Source organism: Paroedura picta, chromosome 4 (genome assembly GCF_049243985.1).
Source record: "Paroedura picta isolate Pp20150507F chromosome 4, Ppicta_v3.0, whole genome shotgun sequence".
Classification (NCBI taxonomy): Eukaryota; Metazoa; Chordata; class Lepidosauria; order Squamata; family Gekkonidae; genus Paroedura; species Paroedura picta.
Window position 1 is genome coordinate 124,748,020 of NC_135372.1, and position 22,674 is coordinate 124,770,693.

The window sequence follows — 22,674 nt, forward strand, 5'->3', positions numbered from 1 at the left end:
GAGAGTGCTCTACAAGGCAAACTGAAGATGGTTCAGTATATGGTAACAATCCATCTGGAGGTTCTTCTGTACAGGCTTCATTGAAATTATGATAAATGAGTAGGGAAAACCTTTATTTTATTTCATTCTTGTCTCTCACAAGACTAGAATTCCTCTCCCCTCTTTCTGCTGCCTTCATCTTAATGGGAAGCATGGTTATAATTTCTCCTCTCCTTTCCCCTCCTTCCTTTGCCACAGCACATATAATTTCTCAGCAGATGGCTTTCACAGTTCAGCCGCTGGAGCAAACCTGTGTCTGGGCTCCGGAGTTCACGGGGGAGTTGACTGGATGAGGAAATTAGCATTCCGCTACCGGAGAGTGAAAGAGCTCTACAACACCTACAAAAACAATGTCGGCGGTAAGTGTCTCTCCAGCCCATCGGGGAACGTCCCTTCCGATCTTCCTAAAAAGCCTCGTCTTCCTGTTCCTCAGACCAGATGCAGAGAGCAGCCGTACGCACTGGAAAGTGGGAAGAAATGAGTGCACCAGAGAAGAGGAAGTGTTTTCAGTATTAATTTCCAGCTCTCATAGATGAACTGAGAAGCAACACAGACTGCTCAAAGCAGCTGTTTGAACCAAAGGCTGGCTGGTGGGAGCAAGATTGCTCTACCCTTGCTTGATTTCTTCTGACATGCTTCAGACGCCGGTGGAATGTTTTTTGCCTGAGCCACATTGCCAGCCTTAGATTGACCAATGTCCAGAATACCCACGATTATCCTCTATCACAGTCATGCACGGTCGTAACCTTCGTTTCATTCCTCCATCTGCACCATCACTTTGTTCGATGTTGTTAATGGGAAATGTTCCTTTAAGTCAGATTTGCCATTCGTTGTCAGTAGCCCCAGGAAGCAGATTTTGAATAGCTAGTTTATTAAGGCAACAAAAAGCCTTCTGACAACCTAAAAGACTAAGAAATGCACTGTGGCATACGTTTGTTAGTCTTTACTAGTTCTGCCAGCCCTGGCCTGGATAGCCCAGGCTACAGCCTGATTTTATCGGAATTTGAAATTGGATAGGAAATCACCAAGGAAGTCCAGAGCCACTATTCAGGGGAAGGCAATGGCAAACCTCCTCTGTAAGTCTCTTGCCTTGAAATCCCCACCGGCTCGCCATAACTCAGCTGCGACTTGACATCACATTACACGGGGACACACAAACACAATGTCCTGCCAAGGCCATTTGTGATGGTCATTCATAGATCAGGAAAAATCTCATTGGAGAAACTGTCATCGCAAGAGAGTGGGCATTAACATCCTTCACTGGAACCAAGTGCCTTTCCCAGTGCAAACAACCTGGAATTACATCATCACATCTGCCTCATAGCTGGAACCAGAGCAGCAGCAGAAAGAAAGAAAGAAAGACCTATAATGACAATTGCCCCTCCAGGTATTTTAAACATGTGCAATTCATGCCGTTATCCAGAGTAATGACATTCTTGTGTATAATGGGAATAACGACTCGGCACACAGCTTTTCGTGGGAATTGAAATAATAACTGGTTGGAACAATCTGGTCGTCTGTTTCATCTCATACCGTTAGCTCTTCTCAGGCAGTCACTAATCTGGAGGAAATAGTCTGCACCTTTAGGGTTATTGTTTAAGTTCTGTGCATGTTGTGTTGGATGTGTTTTAGCGGTTCACATGAGCAACTGATAAAGACACCTACCCCCCCCCCAAAAAAAAAAAGAATCCCAAGGTTCTCTCTGAACTAGTTTTTAACTTCACTGGCACAAATGCTTCCAATAGAGTTCAAAGCTCATTCAAAGACCATGTTCGGATCAAGCTACAGGAGCTGCTGGGAGATCTATAAATAGACATGCCTTGTTTTTTACAGGTCAATAGCATATATAGGGTGACCCAGTTTGGATAAGGCTGAGCTCCCATAATGTCTTTTTTAATATCCCAGTCCCAGGGCTGTTCATACATACATACAGTAAGATGAAAGGGAGAGAAGGCGTCGTGGTTTAGCCCAGTCTATCAGATCCCAGAATCTAAGCAGGATGGTTATTTGGGTGGAAAACTCTCAAGGAAGACTCTGCAGAGGAAGGCAGTGTCAAGCTATGTGTCTTGGATGCTTTAGGATGCTTTGGGCTGATCCTGCGTTGAGCAGGGGGTTGGACTAGATGGCCTGTATGGCCCCTTCCAACTCTATGATTCTATGTTTCTATGTTCTAAGCCACTTCTGCTTCTCAGTTCCCTTGGAAGTCCCTTGCTGGGGTCATCACAATTCAGTTGTGACTTGACGGCATTTATGGAGGTAAGATTAAAGCCCAATGGCACCTTGAAAGCTAACAAGGTTGATTGCAACAAAGAAGTCACAGCTCATTTCTTTAAGTATGTGAAAGGAGGGGTTATGCTAGAGTTGGACAAACTCCCCCAACAGAAATCATTCCAGGAATTCTACATAAAGGAAAGATTAATAGGGGGTGGGGTTAAGGCAGAGAGTGAATTCCGCTATAAATCTTTCAAGCTTAGATTTTGTGTGCTTGGGGAAAGACAGGAAGGTGTTAGGTGTGGATATCATAAAACTTCAAAGTGTGAACTCTCTGCGTGTCTGAAGCAGAATTAGCATTTACAAATAATGGCTCAAGAGAGGATACAAGATTACTAATTTCTTTCCCTCGTTGTCAGCTGCTGACCCATGCATGTTCATGAAAGGCTAAACTGGCATGGTACCCCATTCATTTATGAGTAATTTTCTCCCCTAAACCTGATTTTACAGGATAAGTGAAAACCTATTGAAAAGTAACCAAAAAGCTTCTCCATGGTTCCTCTATATATTTGTGAAACATTCTGGGGGGGGGGGGGGGGAACATGTCCGCCTGTCCAAGTTGGAATAGGGCCAATCAGGGCCTGATTGGCCCTGGCCCTGCCCCTGCAGCTCCCGCCCTCCGTCCCTGGACTCTAGCCTCTTTGCTCACCTGGCAACCCTCTAGGAACAAGGCTAGGGAAAGATGGAGATACTGACAAAGAGTACCAGTCAAGGTCTACAGGCAGAGCGCCATGTCTAATGTTGTAGGATCAGCTCATGAAGAGTCGAAATGGGCCAGGCCATGGACACTTATTTTCCCCGCAAGCAGCTTTCCCCAGTGCAGTTGCCGTGTCTCAGCTTTTGGCAAGCGGCCTTGGCATCACAAGTGGCTGTGTGTATGGCTGGTGGGTGGATGGTCCTGTCTAGATAGATTTCTGCTGCATTCCAACTCTATGATTCTATAGTATTGCAAAGCCATATGCAAGCGATTCAGCTCCTTCCCCTTGGAGCTGAACTACAAATGCTGCTTTCTCTATCTGCAGGTTTAATAGGAGCTCCTAAGAGGGAAACCTGGCTGCAGTTAAGAGCCGAACTGGAAGCGCTGACTGATCTCTGGCTAACACATGCTCTGAAAGCTCTGGATTTGATACATTCCCGGTGAGAATGGTTTAAGGAATTGTCTCCAGGCTGCACAGCTTCTACTTTCTTCTGCTATTCTCCAAACAAACCAAGGCCCATATATTTATAGGACACCTTTGGCCCAATTCACTGTAGCAGAGGGGCCATCTAGGCATGCTTTGCCTTAGGGAAGGGGGTAGACAGAAAATTTCTCTCCCAGCAGTATTGTTCGAGAAAAACAGGAAAATTTGGCTCCCAGCAATAACATTCAAGGAAAGCAGGAAAATAATAGACTTGGTAGTCCAGGGGGAGGTGGGGACAGTGAAAATGCTGTTGGAGTTTTACCCCACTTTGTGTCCCTGGTGTGGGATTACTAATGACGTACTTCACTTTCTGACTAGTAGGAGTTATAACAAATTATGCGGAAGAGAAAAAAACTGTTTAAAAGTCTAGCCACTGCTGGTTGTGTTAATGACTGCTTTCGGGAGACTAGCTGCCAGCAAAGAGAACGTCTCACTTCCAGTTCAAACTAATAGAGCCAAGAAACAAAGATTCTGGTTCAGGAGAGTTGGAGGTTCCCCTGCTGACTTCTGTCTTCTGTCTTGCAGGCCGAACTGCGTCAATGTTCTGGTCACTACTACCCAGCTCATTCCCGCACTTGCAAAAGTGCTCTTGTATGGACTAGGCGTGGTCTTCCCCATCGAAAATATTTATAGCGCAACAAAGACAGGTAAGAACAGTGGCTTGGATCTGGCAGAGCATTTCTATGTGGGGGAGAATTTCCACCCGGAAAGCATGACTTTCTCTTCCTCCCACCACCACCACAGCCTCACCTTTGCCGTGCTATTCTCAGGGTTCCAGAAACAATTTATGACGGAAATAAAAACGCAAGTAAAAAGCAGAATGCTGCTGAAACACCGTAACAAATTTTAAAACACCCCAAAATAAAAGCAATAATTCCTGAGTGATTCCACGTTGCCTGATGGAAAATTATAGCCTCCACCATCCTCTAAAAAGAGCCTGGGGAAACCATGCACACATGAAACACGTTAGGAGCGTGCATTGCATGCTTCTGAAGCTTATACAGAAAAGTGAAGGTATCAACAGCAGATTCTACTGTCCCGCTTGTGATAGTAAATCCCTATATTTTTATTTTTATGAGTTTTGTTAATGATTATTTTTAATTACACAGAGAGAGAGAGAGCCGCTTTATGCTGAATTAAACCCTTAGTTCATCAAAGTCAGTACCGTCTGCTTTGACTGGCAACAGTTCTCCAGGGTCTCAGACCTTTCACATCAGCTACCACTTGTTCCTTTTCTGTGGAGATGCCAGGGACTGAACCTGGGACCATCTGCACACAAAGCAGATGGCCTCCTGCTTAGCTGTTCAAGGTTGTTTTAATGTTTTCATTGTTCACTGAGTAGAAAGGCAGTATAAAAATAGTTTTAATTAAACGCATAAAATTGTAATGGTTCTATAACACTCTTTAATATAAGTTGACAAAAGATCATTCATTAGATCTGCACTGTTCTAAGCCGAGTTACACCCTTCTAAACCACCTACTTCAGGGGACATAGAGGGGTAAAGCTCTGCTTAGCATTGTGCTGTCTCAGTACAGAAGGTACAATTTAGCATGAGATTAAGAATTTCAATGCATCACTTAAATGCAGCAAGAACTGGCTAACATACTGTGCTTTATTTGTCTAACACAATATTTTGCATGAATTCAGTGAAGACTAAAAGACACACATACGGACACCCCAAGCGAAAGAGAGAGACGTCAGTCTTTAAGGACATGCACCAGGTCTCTTGAGTCAACAAATAATAAAAAGGGAATACATTGTTCATGTAATTATTTATGTAAGAGCCTTTAATTTATGCAGCTACATGGTCCGCTGTTAAAATTTCCCATATCAAATACGTGAAGTATTTATGACAGGTCTGTACATTTGACGTTTTAGTGGCTCCCAACTAAAATATGTTCTGCTCCGATCTCTTTGTATCTCATTACAGACAGATGAGGAAATCCTCTTTGTCTCAAGTCAGGGAATGTCTAGTTGAGTCTACCCCTAAGACATCGTGTAAAGAACAAACTGAAAATGCAAGCATAGACTTTAAAATTCAGGTCTCTTCTAACCCTCAGCCCTTCTGCTTAACCTGAACAGAAAATGTATGCCTCTTTTTCATTATGCAGGGAAAGAGAGCTGTTTTGAAAGGATAATGCAGAGGTTTGGACGGAAAGCCGTGTACATTGTAATAGGAGATGGCGTTGAAGAGGAACAGGGGGCAAAAAAGGTAAAATGCCAATCAATTTATCGACCCCCCTCATCCCTCTCTACCTGCAACACAAAACAGAAATTCCTTCCCTTTCTGTGTTCCTGCCCCTTCTAAGATTAGGCCGTTTTTCCTGTTTGGAAATCCATAAAGCATTGTGAGCAATTTCCTCCCGTAAATCCCCCCTCCATCCCCATGGCACCTTTTCCAGCAGTCTCTTGTTTGCTGCAAAAACTGTTCTTGATTAACCGCAGAGTTGCTAGATACATAAATAAGGAGTGGGATCGGATCAGTGAATGTGGCCGAGATCTGCCGTTTCTCATTTCTACGGTGTGGTTTTTTGCTTCCCAAACGCTAGCGGGAAAGGAAGGATTGAACGCAGTTCCGTGAGGTGGCTGCTTTGCACAGTTAGCTAGTAACAAGTGACTGCTCTTTGCTCTCTTCCTTTCTCCCCACCACCACCTCTTTTCATAAATGAATGATTTGTTGCAGCTGAAAGGAAACAGGAACAGGGACTTCTGGCACTCGGAACAATAGAACTGTAAAGATCTTAAAGCACCGAGGGCCAATTCTCACATCTATGAATGCAAACTTAAAGGTGGCTTGAGCTTGTGCCATCTGAGCTAGGCCAAAAGAGTTGCAATGATTGCCATCCTGGTTTATTCAGAGCCGAGTCTGGTGTGCAGACCTTTTACAGTTCCACCTGTGGAAATGTCTTAGTTGATCTGCACGATAATGTGGTGGTGTTGGGGGGCTCTTAAAACAGCGGCTTTCCCATGCAACAAAGGGAGCACAAGGAGGCCTGTGCCACGCGAGTAGTTCTGACATTTGCGGTTCTTGTCTGTTCCGATTTCGTCTCTCCTGGAAACTGTGATGATGCTAACACAAGGAGGCCCTGCTGGGTGGGTTTATGTTGCCTCTGTGCAACAGCTCCCACACAGTAAACTCACGGAATTTGAAGTAACAGATCACAGAGAGGATTAAATGACATTAGGATTAAATGGTCGTTCCCAGCCCTAGAGAAACGCGCCCAGACTCAACCAGGGCCAGAGCTTTTTCGGTCCTGGCCCCCACCTGGTGGAATGAGCTCCCGGGTGAGCTGCGGGCCCTGCGGGATTTGTCAGCTTTCCGCAGGGCCTGTAAAACGGAGCTCTTCCGCCAGGTCTATGGTTGAGGCTGGGGTCTGCGAGGTAGAGCGTTGCCCCCCCTGGGGGGTCTGAAGTATACATCATCTCCCCCAATTCTCTATCGCCTTGGTAGGTGAGAGTAGATTGTGATTGGCTGCCGCCATGTTATGTAATGAAGAAGAAGAAGAGTTGGTTCTTATATGCCGCTTTTCCCTACACAAAGGAGGCTACCCGAAGCGGCTTACAGTCGCCTTCCCATTCCTCTCCCCACAACAGACACCCCGTGGGGTGGGTGAGGCTGAGAGAGCGCTGATATCACTGCCCGGTCAGAACAGTTTTATCAATGCCATGGTGAGCCCAAGATCACCCAGCTGGTTGCATGTGGGGGAGCGCAGAATCGAACCTGGCATGCCAGATTAGAAGTCCGCACTCCTAACCACGACACCAAACTGGCTCTCTTTTTTAATGTCTTTTAATGGGGTTTTAATTGGGGTTTTTAAGACAACTGTTACCCACCACGAGCCTACCCAGGGAGTGGCAGGAAATAAATCAAATATAATAATAATAATTCCCCTACGCACACAGAGGCATGTGTTAATGGCAAGTTATATGGACTAGACAGAATCATAGAATAGAATAAAATAATCCTAGAGTTGGAAGGGGCCAAACAGGCCATCTAGTCCAACCCCCGGCTCAGTGCAGGATCAGCCTAAGCATCCAGGATAAGTATCTGTCTATCCGCTGCTTGAATACTACCAGTTGGGGAGAGCTCACCATCTCCTTAGAGTGCTGATTCTACTACTGTGATATTTTTTTCCCTGATATCTAGCTGATACTGGTTTACACCTAGTTTAAACCCATTACTGCGGGTCCTCTTTTGCTGCTAACAGGAACCTCTTCCTGCCCTCCTCTAAATCAGTGGTCCCCAACCTGCGGGCCGCGGCCCGGTGCCGGGCCGTGAAGGCCATGGCGCCGGGCCGCGGCTCCCTCTCCCCGCCCCCCCCCCCCGCAGTAAAAAACTTCCCAGGCCCGCAAGCTTGCGGCCCGGGAAGCTTCTTACTGCGGGAGGGCGGGGAGAGGGAATCAGGGCCGGGCTGCGCATTGCAGGTGTGCCCCGTGCGGGCGCGGCCTGATGCGCGGCCCGCGGGCGTGGTCGCAGCCCGCGGTCGTGGTCCGCGCGGGCGCGGCCCGATGCCCTGCCGATCCCCAGCCTCAGAAAGGTTGGGGACCACTGCTCTAAATGAAAACTTTTCAAAGACAGCAATCATGTGTCCTCTCTGCCTCCTCTTCTCCAGGCTGAACCCCTATCCCCTTCTCATTTGGACTGGTCTCTTCATTCGTATGCAGGTTTGCACAGCTCCCATCAATGAAATCCTCTCCTTCCTTGATTTCATGCAGGGTTTTAATCCTCTCCTCCAGACCTCTAATTTTCTCCTCTAAAAGTCCTATCAATTCACACTTAAGAAAAGTGAAGTCCACCTTGTCTTCAGGGAGGAAAACAAACATGGAACACTCCTTGTGGGTGACTGGATATGGACTTTGAGTATTCATTATTGCCTTTCAAAATCTTTATCTTTAGGATAACATTGTAAGTTGATCCCCAGGCAAAGAGTCACAGGACAAGAGTCCTCTGGCGAGGAGGAGCATTCAAGCTCACAGGGTCACAGCCTAGGACAAGGCGGGGCTTGTAGTCTCTTGGCTACACACCACCCCCAGAACACACTTCCTCAATCACCCACAAACAAAAGCGCTTCACAGTACTTAACAGAAACTGCTATCTGGCAGGCTACAAAAGCACCCGCTCACACACACACACAGCAGCCTCAATTCTTCTTGTTGTTATGTGCAAAGTCGTGTCCGACCCATCGCGACCCCATGGACAATGATCCTCCAGGCCTTCCTGTCCTCTACCATTCCCCGGAGTCCATTTAAGTTTGCACCTACTGCTTCAGTGACTCCATCCAGCCACCTCATTCTCTGTCGTCCCCTTCTTCTTTTGCCCTCGATCGCTCCCAGCATTAGGCTCTTCTCCAGGGAGTCCTTCCTTCTCATGAGGTGGCCAAAGTATTTGAGTTTCATCTTCAGGATCTGGCCTTCTAAAGAGCAGTCAGGGTTGATCTCCTCTAGGACTGACCGGTTTGTTCGCCTTGCAGTCCAAGGGACTCGCAAGAGTCTTCTCCAGCACCAGAGTTCAAAAGCCTCAATTCTTTGACGCTCGGCCTTCCTTATGGTCCAACTTTCGCAGCCATACATTGCAACTGGGAATACCATAGCCTTGACTAAACGCACTTTTGTTGGCAGGGTGATGTCTCTGCTTTTTAGGATGCTGTCTAGATTTGCCATAGCTTTCCTCCCCAGGAGCAAGCGTCTTTTAATTTCTTTGCTGCAGTCCCCATCTGCAGTGATCTTGGAGCCCAGGAAAATAAAATCTGTCACTATCTCCATTTCTTCCCCATCTATTTGCCATGAATTGAGAGGGCCGGATGCCATAATCTTCGTTTTCTTGATGTTGAGTTTCAAGCCAACTTTTGCACTCTCCTCCTTCACCCGCATCAACAGGCTCTTTAGTTCCTCTTCACTTTCTGCCATTAGAGTGGTATCATCTGCATATCTGAGGTTGTTGATATTTCTCCCTGCAATCTTGATCCCAATTTGTGACTCCTCTAATCCCGCATTTCTCATGAAATGCCTCAATTAAAAGAGGCAAAAAAGAAGGAAAGACCCCTTACCTTGTCAGCAAGTTTCCACATAGAATCAGAGAGTTGGAAGGGACTTCCAAGGTTATCTAGTCCAACTCCCTGCTGAATGCAGGAAATGGCCACAAGAGCCAACACCTACACAATCTCTTCTATCCACCTACTTAACAATCTTATTGTGTTTTTATTCTTTGATTGTGTGAACCACTGTGAGCCCAATTTTGAACAGCGTATATAAATTTAAATAATAATAATAATTAAATAATAATCTGACTAAATTCACAGAATTAACATTTCTGTCAGATGGCTATCCAGCCTCTGCTTTAAAACTTCCAAAGAAAGAGAATCTACCACCTCCCAAGGAAGCCCATTCCATTCAGGAACCACTCTGTCAGAAACTTCTTCCAGATGTTTAGCCAAAAATTATTTTGAATTAATTTGTACCTATTGGTTTTGGTCCAACCCTCTGAGATAACAGAAAACAATTCTACTCCATCCTCTATGTGACAGCCCTTCAAGTACTTGAAGATGGATATCGTATCGCCTCTTAGTCATCTTCTCTCCAGGCTAAACAGACTAAGATCCCTCAACCTTTCCTCATACATCTTGTCTCCAAACCCCTCACCGTTTTCGTTGCCCTCCTTTGGACATGCTCCAGTTTGTCTATATCCTTCTTCAGTTGTGGGGCCCAAAGCTGAACACAGTACTCTGAGGTCTAATCAGAGCAGTGATCTGGACCACACGTGATCTGGACACTATACTCCTTTTGATACAGCTTTTTAGCCACCGAATCACACCACTGGCTGATGTTCAGTGCATGATCTACCAAGACCCCTAGATCCTTTTCACACATACTACTGCCAAGACAAGTCTCCCCCATCCTACATGATACATTTGATTTTTCCTACCTAAATGCAGAACTTTACCTTTATCACTATTGAAATTCATTTAATTCATTTTAGCCCAGTTTTTAGCCTGTCAAGATCATCCTGTATCCTGATTCTGTCTTCTGCTGTGTTTGCTACCCCTACCAGTTTAGTATCATCTGCAAATTTAATAAGCTCCATGCCTTCTCTCAAGCAGCTCCAGATAAGTCAGATAGGCGAGATTTTTTAAAATGGGGAAACATTCAAACTTTGTCTGATGAAGGAAGCTTTACCTTGGAATTCATGTTGGTCTCTAAGTTGCTATTGGACTCAGATCTGTTTTACTGTAGACCAACATGGCTGCCCTCTGAAAGATTCAACACCCTGATACACCTCCTACTGAAGTGGTTGTGTCCAGGTTTCCATAACCTCAGGGAGGACTTAAACAGAATGGGAGGGAGAAGTGGGCTTTCCATGTCCATGTTTCTCTCCTCACACCAGGTAGTTTCAGCTATGTTGGTTTACAGTAATAGAGGCCCAGTAGCACCTTAATGACCCACAAAATTTCCAGGGTATAGGTAAGGTTTGGAGAGTCAAAGCCCCCATGATGAAGAGAGCTTTAACTCTCCAGAGCATATACCCTAGAATAGCGATCCCCAATCTGTGGGCTGCGGACCACATGTGGTCCTTCGACTAATTGGAGGTGGGCCCCGAAGGACGCCTTCTCCCCCCAGCCCTTTACTTCATCCCCCCAGCCCTTTACAACACACTTCATTGTTGTGGCGTGTCTGTATTTTATTTTGAAGGGATGTTTAAACATTACCATAGCGATCAGAGAGCATTAGGGCAGTGGTTGAGAGTAGAGGAGTAAACTACCCCCCCCCCACCGGGCCTCAGTAAAAGGCGTTGAGTGGTCCCCGGTGAGTGGTCCCCGGCGTTGAGTGGTCCCCGGTGATAAAAAGGTTGGGGACCACTGCCCTAGAAATCTTTTTGGTCTTTCCAGTGCTACTGAACTCAAATCTAACTCTCATGACACTAATGCCAGGGCTGGGTGCACCATGCACAAAAAGGGGACAAATGGCTGGCAAAAGTAAGTGGTGAATATGCCTTCTGGCCTACACATTTTCTCTGGCAACTACTCTCCTAGCTGTTTTTTTTTTCTCTAGTGAGAGATGCAAGTTTACTTTATTTAGAACATTTTTGTGCTGCTTCCCAAGGAAACTTACTTCAGGCGGCTTATAAAGTAAAAAACATAAAGCAAAATAACAGTGATTAAAAATTCACAAGTGTCTTTGTTTTTAAAAAGCATTTCAAGCCCAGCATTACAAAATGAGGTCCAAATACCCTACAGAGACATTGGCAGGAGAGAATCTATAGGGAAAGCACTGTGGCGTGGCATTCTTTCCCTGCAGCCAGTCAGGCCCCCTCATGGTCACTCTCCCTCTCTCACAAATACACATGCCCTGCACTATCTTGGAAAACAAATATTAACAAGTACACTTTTCCCACAGTAATACCCTCTGGCTATTACAGTACCTCATTCCACATAATAGGTAGCAGTGGCCCTCAAGAGCTGACAGTGGGGGGCACCTTTGGTCAAAAAACACCCCCCCAAGAAGTTATACCCACTCCTACTCCCCTTCCCGTGAGCTGCTATAGATTTTTATAAGCCGAGTCCTTTCCTGTGCAAATTAAATGTTCTTCCTGGAGTTAAAGAGGAACATCAAATGCACAGAAAGAAAGAAAGTGAAGTGAAGATCGTATGGGGGCTTTAGACTAGGGCCCGGTGAACTTCAAAAGTAATGAGGGTCAGTGCCCATGAGTGGATCAAAGGCCGCCAGGCACCCTGACAGTAGGGTGAGCACAATCCCTTTTGCAAACGATGCCCCAAGAGGCCCCCTTTGCTGGTGTCTCCTGCTTTACGCCTCTTTCCCATTAATAGGCGCACATTCTTTGCTGGAGCTGTCAGTCCTTGTGATGGATGGTGATCATTAGCTCGGGTGACTACACACCTGAGCTTTATAAACCCACGGGGAGGCCGGGGCGCCTTTCCCTGCCTCGCCAGCAGCACTGATGATATCTCAGCCAGAGTGGGTCATTTCTCTTCACCTGTCGGAGGAGTGATAAATGGATGGGGGCTGAGCAGCAGGCGTGGCTGAGTTGCCAACATCCCCAACCCTTCAGAGAAAGAAAAACACAGCCATTAATGGAATCAGGGTGGTGTGGGAAAAGCAGATGAGGAATGGGTGGGGATGGGATTTTATTTCTTTCTCCTCCAAGGAGGAGCAGTTCACTATGGATAGTTATTAAATTATCACATACGTTAATGCATTTTGCCCTTTCTTCAAGGGGTGCCTATATGAGGTTATTGATTTAGCCTCGCAGCATCCTCGTGGAGTGGGTTAGGACAAGAGAAAGTGACTTGCCAAAGAAGCATCATGAGTTTTTGGCCCGTATTTCTGCAAACAAAGTTTAACCCTCCATCCACAATACTTGCCAGTACATGTGCATTTAGGACACAACTGAAGCCGGTCAAGCTTTGCACTCTGTGGCACTCGGACCAGGGAGACCAGCGTCACTTTTTCTCAGCCAAAGTTATCTCACGGAGTACTGCAGCGGAAGATTAAAAAACACAGAGGGAGCCAGGGAAAAAAGTCAGTAAAGCAGCCTGTAATGCAGTCTCCCTTGACCAAAGGGAATGAAATTTTGAATGTGCACGCACTAACCCTTTGGAATTTTAAAGATATGTGCCCATTTTCAAGGTTGGGGTGGAGAAGAGGAAAGATGCAAAACAGATTGTGATAGAATACCTGCACTGAGGACCCTCGTAGCAGTATAAAAGAGCCTGAAACTTTTTATCAAATTGTGAGAAATGGCTTGTCACGCATTGGTGATTAATATGGGCTTTTGGTGATTAATATGGACCATGCTAGACAAGCTACACTACCACCATATGCCTTTGGGGCCAGCAGAAAGCAGTTCTCACTCAAAGGGGACATTTTGTCCCTTTGGGCTTCGTCCAATGCTGTTCCAAACCCAGGCAACCGCCCAAAAGGAGGGGACACCACTTAAAAGCCAATGAGTGACAAGAGCGCCACCTGCCTGCATCACTTTGAATCAAGTCTCGGCTCACTCAAGGCAAGAGGTGAACAGCGTGGTTTAGCATTCACTGCTTCTGGGTAGCAAACATGGACTTCCTTGGTGGTCTCCAGTAGCTTAGCTTCTGAGATTGGACAAGATCAAGCTAGCCTGGGCCATCCAGGTCAGAGCTGTTCTAATAGATTCAAGTGTAGAGCTGTTCTAAGTGATTGTTTGCCTTGTGTCTGTAGCTGCCTTTTAGTTTCCCTGCATGTTCTAAATGTTTTTCAAAAGACTCTAGCTGCTTGGAGAATGATTTAGGAAATTTCTTCTGAAATATCTCTACACATTTATAATTCTAGCACAACATGCCTTTCTGGAGGATCTCCTGTCATGCTGATCTAGAGGCCCTGCGGCACGCATTGGAGTTGGAATACTTGTAGCACATCCAGACGTCTCAGTGGCGGTCTCTGCATCCTTCTTGAAGATACAGTCTTTTTTGTTGGCGTTTTAGGCTGTCATTGCATGAGCCTTGGTTGAGGTGGACCTCTTTTGTCCAAAAGTTTTTAGAAGAGTCTGCAGCAGGAATGCCACGTACGAAGATCCTTTTTTCTTTGGATGGAAGAGGAAAACGTTCAACAGCCTGATAACTGGATGCTTAGAGCTATAATGGAACTTTTGCCGTGTAAATGACTTCCAGGCATGCAGAAGACCAGTTCTGATTCAATCTGTTAGGGTGGGGGTTTTTTTTGTTTTGTTTTTCCTTTAATAAATGGGAATGGGGTGGGGAGATGTCATGTGGAATTTTTAGGCATATCTGCTGGACTGTTTATCGATTCAGATAATTTTCCGAGGAAGAGGCGGGGGAAAGATTGAAATAGATGATTGGGGGTTTTTTTGTATTTTTTTAATTTATGAACTAATCCTATTACTCTGATATTAAGCTCAGTACCTGTGTTTGTATCTGCTGGGTAGGATAGACTCAGCTCTTTCTAATTTAATAGCTTTTTTTTTTCTCCATGGTAAACTCTGGGGGAACAATCATTATCATGTCCATTTCAAATGAGCACATTTGGGAACCCTTGGTGCAAGAACTATAGCTGGTTTTTAAAAACTCTAGCACATGTGCTGCACACATGTCTACGTGGGCTGCCATCTTGTTTTCGCATGGTTGGGAAGAAAAATTACCTTGTGATAAGTGAATGGCAATAAATCTATGTTTACAGTTTTAAGGCTACTTTTGCTGTGCAGTAACCTTTGACATCTTTTCAGTCTGGAGTCAACCCAGAAGTTCTTGCCAACACGCCCAGTGGATAGTTGCAAACACAACTCCTATAGCCATAGAATCCCTGCAACCTTCAAGATTTCTACAAATGTTGCTGAAGGAGAATTCTCCTTAAGAATATCATCAGGTTGTTTCCTTGTCATTATCATAAAACTATAAAAATGGGAAAATCCAGCATATTTACACCTCCAGTTCAAAATTTTGAGACACAGGAACCAACCTTCTTAGGGTCCAAATCCAGCAAACCTACACATTATGCATTAGTACCAGCTTTACATTACTGGACCTCTTGCCTGTCCTTTTACTTGCTGCAAAGCTACCACTTGTAGAGTGGCACATAGAAGCAGGGAAAGAAAAGCATAGTACTACTGCTACTATGTATGGCTTGGGAGTTTTACTACGTTAAAGATGCTACAAGAATGTGAGGGGTCTGGGAGTAATACATTTTTGCAAACTTTCGCTCTAAAGATTTGGGAGGTTGGGCTTTTTTAAAGTGCTGATGTATCAGAAAGAAGCAAATCCCCTACTCATCTATGGATGTGCTCATTCTCAGCCTCTTTAAGACAACAATCTGTGGGCCCAAGGCTGAGCAAAGGAAGCCAGATTGGATAGAACATGCTCTTCTGGCTTGAGATTTGGCCGCCGACTGATTGTCAGCAACGGAAATAAATTTGGCTACAAGGCCAGGACAGGAAACCAAAGAGAGAGAAAAGGAAGCAGGAGGGAGGAATGCTGTCAGGCTTCCAAGAGATGGACAAATTGAGTTAAGCAAGGTGGTGGGGGAGATGCTTGACTGGCTGAGAGCCAAACAGTTGACAGGCAGCAAAGCTAAATCTTTGAGCAGCTGCCAATCAAGAAGTTGTTGCATTTTGCCTGTAACACTGAGGTAACTCTATTAGTTTGCAACGCTCTACTCAATAACATGCTCTCTTGTGTAGGAATTAAATGATGTACACAAGAATCCCAAGGCATGTATTGAAATAAGTTATTTTTTTGCCTCTCCTCTGGCTAGGTTTTTAAAGCAAAGTCTGTTTTAAGATTCTCCTCACCTCAATCAGTGTTACTTGTCCATGATTCTCTGACTGTAGAACTTTAGCTTGATAATGTAGTGCTGGGAGATTTCCTTTATTTGAAAGGACCTTTTATTGTGTACCAGAAGCAAATGAAGATAGGATTCTTTCAACACGTGAACTGCCAATGTATACAACTTGTGGAGAACTCAGGATCTCAGAGCCAAAGCCAAAAGGCATAGCCAGGTATAAACTATAAACACTGCAGCTGAGGAGATGATGGAAAGCTTGTGGGTTTCTCTCGACCTTGTTAACCTTTACAAGGAGGTACGATTGCTTATATTGATTAATTCTGTTTTCCTCATAATGCCCAGGAGTTCCATGACACCTGTAATGGGTTTCCTGGTGCACTTTGCTTCTTTCCCCAAAAAGGACAGTTCATTCTAGCTCCATAGAATAAGAGGTGCTTCAGGAAGAACCCAGGAGTAGTTTTGTGTCTACAGGGAGTGCGCACACGCATTCAGAAAGATCAGTTTCTCTCGTAAGATGCTTGTTTTGCAGCCTGACTGGCCCCCATGGCAGCCATTTTAGGATTGGCCCTACCACTTATGGCAGTAATTTTGTGGTGCCCCCTATTCTAAGATGACCAGATTGTCCCACTTTTGGAGGGACATCTGGGGGCATCTGGCAAATTGTACTTATGTTGAAATCAAAAATATATAAATTACAATACTATTTTTGCGTTCTATGCGTTCTATGAAATTTTTTGTTGCACCATATAGACCAAATTTTAATCAAGAACCCCCCCCCCCCGGTCAATGCTGTCCCTCTTTACCAATGTTAAAATCTGGTCACCTTACCCTATTCCCCATTCCGTAAAGTTCCAAAGGTGCCCGAAAGCTTTATAAGATTGGGGGCCCTATTGCCTCTCCTGTGGTCCACAGTCATTTAGTGGGACAGCAAACACTTAAGGAAGAATAGGCTGCAATAAAAAAATTGAAAACTGAAGCAAATTGAGAAAAGGAGCCAAAACCAGGGGAGGCCAAACTGTGGCTCTCCAGATGTCCATGGACTACAATTCCCATGAGCCCCTGCCCGTGGGAATTGTAGTCCATAGACATCTGGAGAGCCACAGTTTGGCCACTCCTGCATTATTATATACCAATTTAAAACACCCAACATGCAGATCGCTGTGTAAAGTGAGGGAAGTTCCTCTGCTGAAATTATCTTGAATACTTCAAAGTGCACAAGCCCTGCCCTCCATTACCTCTCATCACTTTAGTTGTCGGTGTAGTTTCGGCTGCAGACTGATTGTTCACTCTAATATGTGAACGATACAAAAGGATACATTTAACTTGAACGGAGCAAATTTTACTAGTCTCCTAATAGAGATGTGAAAATTTACCTTCTCAAAGGTCAGACCTCCTCTAGTATGTAGCTAGCCTCAATCATGTTCTATTATTTCTGAGTGATTATTTAAAAGCGGTTTGAAAAGTGGTAGGGCAGGGGTAGACAGACCTGTTATCTTTTTCAAAAATGTGCAGCAGCAGTTCCTCACATCCTAACGCTATGTCAGAAAGGACTTGGAAGTGGCCTCAAATAGAGAGTTACCAACCTCCAAAATCTCCTGCTATTATCATTAATCTACAGGCAATGAAGATCAGCTTGCCTGGAGAAGACGGCTGCTTTGGAGGGTGGGCTGTGTGGCAATTGGACCCTGCTGAAGTCCCTCTTCTCGCCAAATCCCACCCACCCTCCCTCAGCTCCATCTCCCACCCAGAGTAGGGGGAATTGTCTTAATCTAAGAACAGAACCTTATATCGGTCCATCAAATTGCTATTTATGCGGCTAAATGGTCAGTCGCCCCGCTCAAACAGCCACACTGACAACTACGAAGCGGACTAGTTTGCATTTTTTCTAACTGGGTTAAAAAAAAGACATCAAACATCTCAGCACCCCCAGTTGCCGTCTATAATGAACTCCTGGGGAACTATCAATATGTGTGTGCTGCTGGACTCAGTTGTTGTTATATGGCTCCAGGCACCTCAATGTTTTAGGCCGTGGTCCTGAAGACCACTGTTGGTGTGGCTAATGTGAGGTTTTTGCTGGTCCGATCTGTCTGCATGGGCCTTGTGCCAGGCCAGTCTTGGTTCCTGAAAGGAAAGTAAAAATATTATCTTGTGTGGGAGACCAACATTATGCTCCCCTGAGAGATCTGAATGGAAGTCGCTCAGCTGGCAGGTGAACAGGGGCATAGAAACAAGACTCTGGTTTGAAGCCATCCAGGCCAGACCAGGGAAATCCAATTATCTGCTTTTAATATGGCTTCCTGTCCAACTTCTTTGATCTAACGGGGTGGAAAATTTCAACCATTGTTTACTTTGATAATTTTTTGCTTGCACTGCCAATATCTGTGAACTTCAAGTCACTCGAAAAGGATTTCCAAGCAGCACAGATTCACTTCTGTATCATGGCGCAGCCGTTGCTGTTGCTTCAAGTCCTGGAGCATCAAAGATCAAAATAACTTTGCCCTTCGTGCTCGGAGCATCATTCCAGGATCAGCATAGGCAACATCTGGGTTTGATTCCATAGCGTTTTATTCAAGGTTATTCATATTTTTGTCTTCTCTCATTCCTCCCATCCCACTAGCTCTTCTTTTCGAGAGAAATGCAAAAGGGCATTGCACCTATGGCCTAGAGCAGGGGTAGTCAACCTGTGGTCCTCCAGATGTTCATGGACTACAATTCCCATGAGCCTCTGCCAGCATTTGCTAGCAGGGGCTCATGGGAATTGTAGTTCATGAACATCTGGAGGACCACAGGTTGACTACCCCTGGCCTAGAGAACATCCCAAGGCTAGTAGGTGGTCTGACTGGGTACTGGACTGCGGGTTGGGAGGGAGCAGATGGGACTGTGCTGCCAATATAATATCATTTTATAATGTTTTATGGGTTTTTCATCTGTAAACCGCCTTGAGCCGGCATGGCCAGGAGTGATGGTGAATAAATTTAAATATAAACAAACTATATTGCAATGACAGATCTTTAAAGGTGGCCCTCATACAGTTTAAAAACAATTTGATATTTTGACTTAGTTTGAAATACCAATTTTGAAATACTAAACTAATTTTGATTTAGTTTGAAATCAATCCTAAATTCCCCCTAAAAGTTAAATTGAGGTTATCATTTTGTGTATCAGTTTGGCTTGGAGTGTGGTTAGGAGTGCGAACTTCTAATCTGGCATGCCGCGTTCGATTCTGCATTCCCCCACATGCAGCCAGCTGGGTGACCTTGGGCTCGCCACGGCACTGATAAAATTGTTATGACCGAGCAGTGATATCAGGGCTCTCTCAGCCTCACCCACCTCACAGGGTGTCTGTTGTGGGGAGAGGAATGGGAAGGTGACTGTAAGCCGCTTTGAGTCTCCTTCAGGTAGAGAAAAGCGGCATATAAGAACCAACTCTTCTTCTTCTTCTTTATCTTCTTCTTCTTCTTCTTCTTCTTCTTCTTCTTCTTCTTCTTCTTGATCACATTTTGGCAGTTCAAGAATAGGAATGAGCATAAAATGGGAAAGCTCCATTTGTAGTTTGGGATGTGCTCAGTTTGCCAACCATGAACTGTCACAAACCTTTAGGGACTAAACAAAACAATTTGGTTTGTGTGGTTTGTGAGATGGTGGAATACCCTCTCCAGTGTTCTAGAGACACCAAACTGATGGGGGATTTCCAGATGACTCTCCTCTACCTGCCCTCTAAATTTGGCGAAGATTGGATTTACGGGGTCCAAGAATATGCCTCCAGGAAAGTACTTTCAAGGGGCACCTTCTTTGGGCACCATAACTCGGACCTTGTAAATCCAATCCTCACCAAACCTGAAGGGCAGGTGAAGGAGAGTCAGTCAGAGATCCCCTGTGAGTTTGGTGTCTTTAGCTTGCACAGGATCTGTTCTATATTCCCCTTAACCTTCTGAACAGGGATAAACATGGACCAGGTGATGGACTGAAATTCATCACAAATGTTGCCTGGTTCATGATTTGAAAATTGATGTTAATGAACTGAAAAAGTGCCATCATTTTCCACAAATTTTACACAGTCAATGGTGTTTCTGCTCTTCGCAAAAAATAACTGGGGAGTAGGAAGCTCCCCACCATTCATCTGTTTGAAAATGCCTGCTTTCTGTTCCCCATGAAAAGCTTCAGTGAGCAGAAAGCAGGGTTTAAAGTTTAAACTTTAAATTACTTACAAACCAAAATGGCATATCAGTTTAACTACAAACCAAACCACAAAAATGTGGTTCATGCTCATCACTATGTCCTGATACTGTATCTGCTAGGCTCTGTTTCAGGAGTGTATGGAATGGATCTTGTGCAAGCTAGAGACAATGAAGTCACAGGGGACCTCTCCCAGATCCTCTGCTACATGCCCTCCAAGCTCTTCCCCTGTTTGCTTGAAGTTTTGTAAACATTTAGATTGAGCAGAGACAGTCTGTCTGGAAATGTATCAGTTCACAAACTGGCATGAACTTCTATGAACAGCTTGAAAATTCATGGAAAGTTTGTGCCGGTTGACCTGCCATGAACTTCATGTCAAAACCGCAAACTGGCCAAAATTCATTACAAACTTTAGTTCATGCCTATCCCTACATAAGAGTCACTGGAAAAACAAGGCAGAAGGAAAAGGGGAGCCAACATGAGATGGATTGACTCAGCTAAGCAAACCACAGCCCTGACCTGAGCAAGGCTATTAATGATAGGATATTTGGAGGATGTTAATTCCTAGGGTCTCACTAAGTCAGAAGCAACTTGACTGCACTTAAGACACACAATTTGTGAAACCAGGATTAAGCTTGCACGTGATCATTGAAAACTTGCTTGCTTGAAATACTGGCTTGCCTTGACAACTTGTTTCTTACCTTTGCTGCTTCCCCTGACAGGACTGGACTGGTATCTTGCACTACAATGGGAAAAGGACAGACCCAGGGAAAAAGTCAAGATACTGTGTTTGTATGGCACCTGAAATCAGTTAGGACTGTGATTAATAAGCCAGCATTGAACCATGATTTCGGACAGTGACTTGGATCCCATCGAGGATTTAGCAGATGGGGTGATTTTCACGTCCATCCCCACACTGCAGTCCTCCAACTCCACTCCTGGAGTTCCTTGTGGGTCACCTTTCTTCAAGGAACAACATGGGGAAGGGCTGCAGCAAGAGTGGAGAGAGAAGAAAGTTGCAATCTGTGGATAGAAATCTTTCCATCACTTGCTGAGAGCCAGTTTGGTGTAGTGGTTAGGAATGCGGACTTGTAATCTGGCATGCCAGGTTCGATTCTGCGCTCCCCCACATGCAACCAGCTGGGTGACCTTGGGCTCGCCACGGCACTGATAAAACTGTTCTGACCGGGCAGTGATATCAGTGCTCTCTCAGCCTCACCCACCCCACAGGGTGTCTGTTGTGGGGGGAGGAATGGGAAGGCGACTGTAAGCCGCTTTGAGCCTCCTTCGGGTAGGGAAAAGCGGCATATAAGAACCAACTCTTCTTCTTCTTCTTCTGGAAACACACTGGGGGATCCAATCTTAAGGCTACAGGAACTTAACGATAACCAGTGTGGGTGTACTACTTGGGCTCGCATGAGCCCTTTGTTGCTAGCAATTGCTAAGTGATTCAGACAAAGCAAAACATCAGGCTATATTTCTCAAAGCATTCTGCATAAAGAAAAATCTTATGAACTTGTACAGGCTTGCCTGTTTGGGCTTTTGCTCTAAGAGCTATAATTCATTTGTTAGATGTGTTGGGTGACAGAGATGGTCAATGTTGATTTATTGCAGAAGGCGTGGTTCTGTCCTGACTCCCCCATTTGCTGCATCATTATAGGTGCCAAAGGGGACTGCAGCAGAAACACTGTAATTACAGGGAGAGAAATTGCTCTGGACAAGACACAGCTTGTCATGCTGAGAAACGGGCAGTTTCCAGGGGAGAGATCTGGCAAATGGTGTTGTCTTCTGCTCCAGTGGAGCGTCCTACCCTAGCCCTTTTCTGCCATTCTGGATTGACAAAGGCTTTGTAACTCTTGTATTGTTCCTTGTTTCTGCAATTTTGCCTCAAGCAAACCCACCCCCCATGCAAGTAAACAAACACAGATACAGCAGTTTTGCCAGCAAAAAATATGATCCAATCACAATTGAACATGTCCCAATGGGAGAATTTTAAACAGTGTGTGACTTGCCTGTTAAATTCCATGGCACATACACATTTGACTATAACTCAACAGGACGTTATTTTCACCTGGAATGTTCCCAATGTGTATTTTTAAGAGAGTAGTGGGTTTATGTAGTTCTTCCAAGCATGTACCATTCCTGCACACTTTGGCACAGTCTTACAAACCAGTCCTCTGGTTTAGTTGGCCCTTTCCATTGTATGGTTATGAATTCTAACCCATCTTTTCCTCAGTAAATGTATTGGGAAGCCAAAGGTAAAGGATAACAATAATATAATAATTATGAATAAAATTAAGCCAACATGCATATCTCAAACAGTGAACATCCTTGATATATCTTATCTTAGTAGACCATACATTGAACATGAGTCAGCAGTGTGACTCAGTGGCTAAAAAGGCAAACAGGATTTTGGGCTGTATTAAAAGCAGTCCCTTGGACTGCAAGGCGAACAAACCGGTCAGTCCTAGAGGAGATCAGCCCTGATTGCTCTTTAGAAGGCCACATCCTTCTAAGATGAAACTCAAGTGCTTTGGCCACCTCATGAGAAGGAATGACTCCCTGGAGAAGAGCCTAATGCTGGGAGCAATTGAGGGCAAAAGAAGAAGGGGACGACAGAGAATGAGGTGGCTGGATGGAGTCACTGAAGCAGTCGGTGCAAACTTAAATGGACTCCGGAGAATGGTAGAGGACAGGAAGGCCTGGAGGATCATTGTCCAT

General features: G+C 44.9%; 1 protein-coding gene across 6 annotated transcripts in view; it reads left to right on the forward strand.

The window, feature by feature from the left end:
* The window catches only part of EYA2 (EYA transcriptional coactivator and phosphatase 2), a 151,734-nt gene extending 137,052 nt beyond the window's left edge, over nt 1–14,682 (forward strand). For all 6 annotated transcript variants that reach the window (XM_077335537.1, XM_077335536.1, XM_077335534.1 and 3 more), the window contains 5 exons: nt 238–398; nt 3,333–3,447; nt 4,017–4,138; nt 5,604–5,704; nt 13,813–14,682. In XM_077335537.1, the coding sequence (XP_077191652.1) occupies nt 238–398; nt 3,333–3,447; nt 4,017–4,138; nt 5,604–5,704; nt 13,813–13,893 (580 nt within the window). In that variant the 3' untranslated portion in view covers nt 13,894–14,682. The remainder of the gene's footprint in view (nt 1–237; nt 399–3,332; nt 3,448–4,016; nt 4,139–5,603; nt 5,705–13,812) is intronic.
* Nucleotides 14,683–22,674: the final 7,992 nt, after the last annotated feature.